The sequence below is a fragment of the Galeopterus variegatus genome, unplaced genomic scaffold (assembly GCF_000696425.1).
Source record: "Galeopterus variegatus unplaced genomic scaffold, G_variegatus-3.0.2 Scaffold8031, whole genome shotgun sequence".
NCBI lineage: Eukaryota > Metazoa > Chordata > Mammalia > Dermoptera > Cynocephalidae > Galeopterus > Galeopterus variegatus.
In genome coordinates, this window is record NW_007734142.1 from 70153 (window position 1) to 71281 (window position 1129).

The following is a 1129-nucleotide window of genomic DNA, read 5'->3' on the forward strand; positions in this document are numbered from 1 at the left end:
AAAAAACGTTCAACAGAGAGAAATAGCTTCAGCAACAAGGATCTTAAAGGGAAACGTCTAACCCTACAGAAAAATGTTAGGTAAAGATCAGAAAAAATAGGCTGAAAAGCGATCTTTAAAGAAAATTAAAAAATTTACAAATGAAGAGTGAAAATAGATATCACACACTTCTAGTCCAGTCTTCACTGATGGAGAAGAAAAGGGAGACTCAGTGCACTTATGTGACCTTTTCAACATAGCACAGAACTCTGCGATCTTCCCTGCAGGCTGTAACTGCAGTGAAAGCAGTCAGGCGTCCCAGGGGCTTTCAAGCTCTGCAAGTAGCAGGTCAATGCACACAGTTTTCTTATCACCCAAGACATGAGAACAGAAGTCACTCTGATTTACCTGGGCGCTTGTTTCCATTGCACCAGCCAGGTTGAACTTTTTAAGTACTGTCGTCCTAGTTTTGTTTGGCACTTTAAAACTGAGCAGGAAAAGGCATTTCTCAAAAGTTACTTCGGCATAAACATTGTTCAGCACTCTTTCCCACCAGATAAATCTAAGTCAAAAGCAGTTAGTAACCTGTGGTGACTTTCTTCAATACAGCATTAGACGTCTGAGAACAGACTGATCTGCGGTCTATTCTTACCTTAGCGTTTTCGATGCACGGGCACAGGGCCCACGCTGCACTCGCCTTCACGTCCGGGTGAGGATTTTTCAGCAGGGACCACAACAAACGAACTCCATCTAAGCGATCAATTATCCTATTGTGAAATCCAAAATAGTCATATAAACTGTAATTAGTAAGTGAAAATGAAAATTTAAATGCCCCACTATTCACACAGTTCTAATTATTTTTTCTCCTTTTGATTTTTTGCTTGGATTTTCTTTTCTTTTCTTTTTTCTTTTTTTTGCAAAACTCCTACAACAGCAGGGATATAACATGATGTTGATTGTCAGACCTCTGATTTCAGTTTTAAATTCATGACACAGAAATCAAACTGCATGATAATTATGATTCACATAAACTTGAAATCAAGCCATGTAACTTTTTAATTAGCTGTATACAGACGGTTACCTAAATGTAAAAAATACTGGTTTCTTTCATATAATAACATCTAAATACTTCCCAAAACAAATATTTATG

The 1129-nt window shown here is 37.6% G+C and overlaps 1 protein-coding gene across 1 annotated transcript in view; it reads right to left on the reverse strand.

Moving 5' to 3' along the window:
* Nucleotides 1-1129, reverse strand: part of LOC103608117 (armadillo repeat-containing protein 4-like) — a gene marked incomplete at its 3' end in the record, with an annotated part of 32839 nt that overhangs the window by 31080 nt on the left and 630 nt on the right. Inside the window, exon 2 of the mRNA XM_008592564.1 lies at nucleotides 632-746. Within this exon, the coding sequence (XP_008590786.1) occupies nucleotides 632-746 (115 nt within the window). The remainder of the gene's footprint in view (nucleotides 1-631; nucleotides 747-1129) is intronic.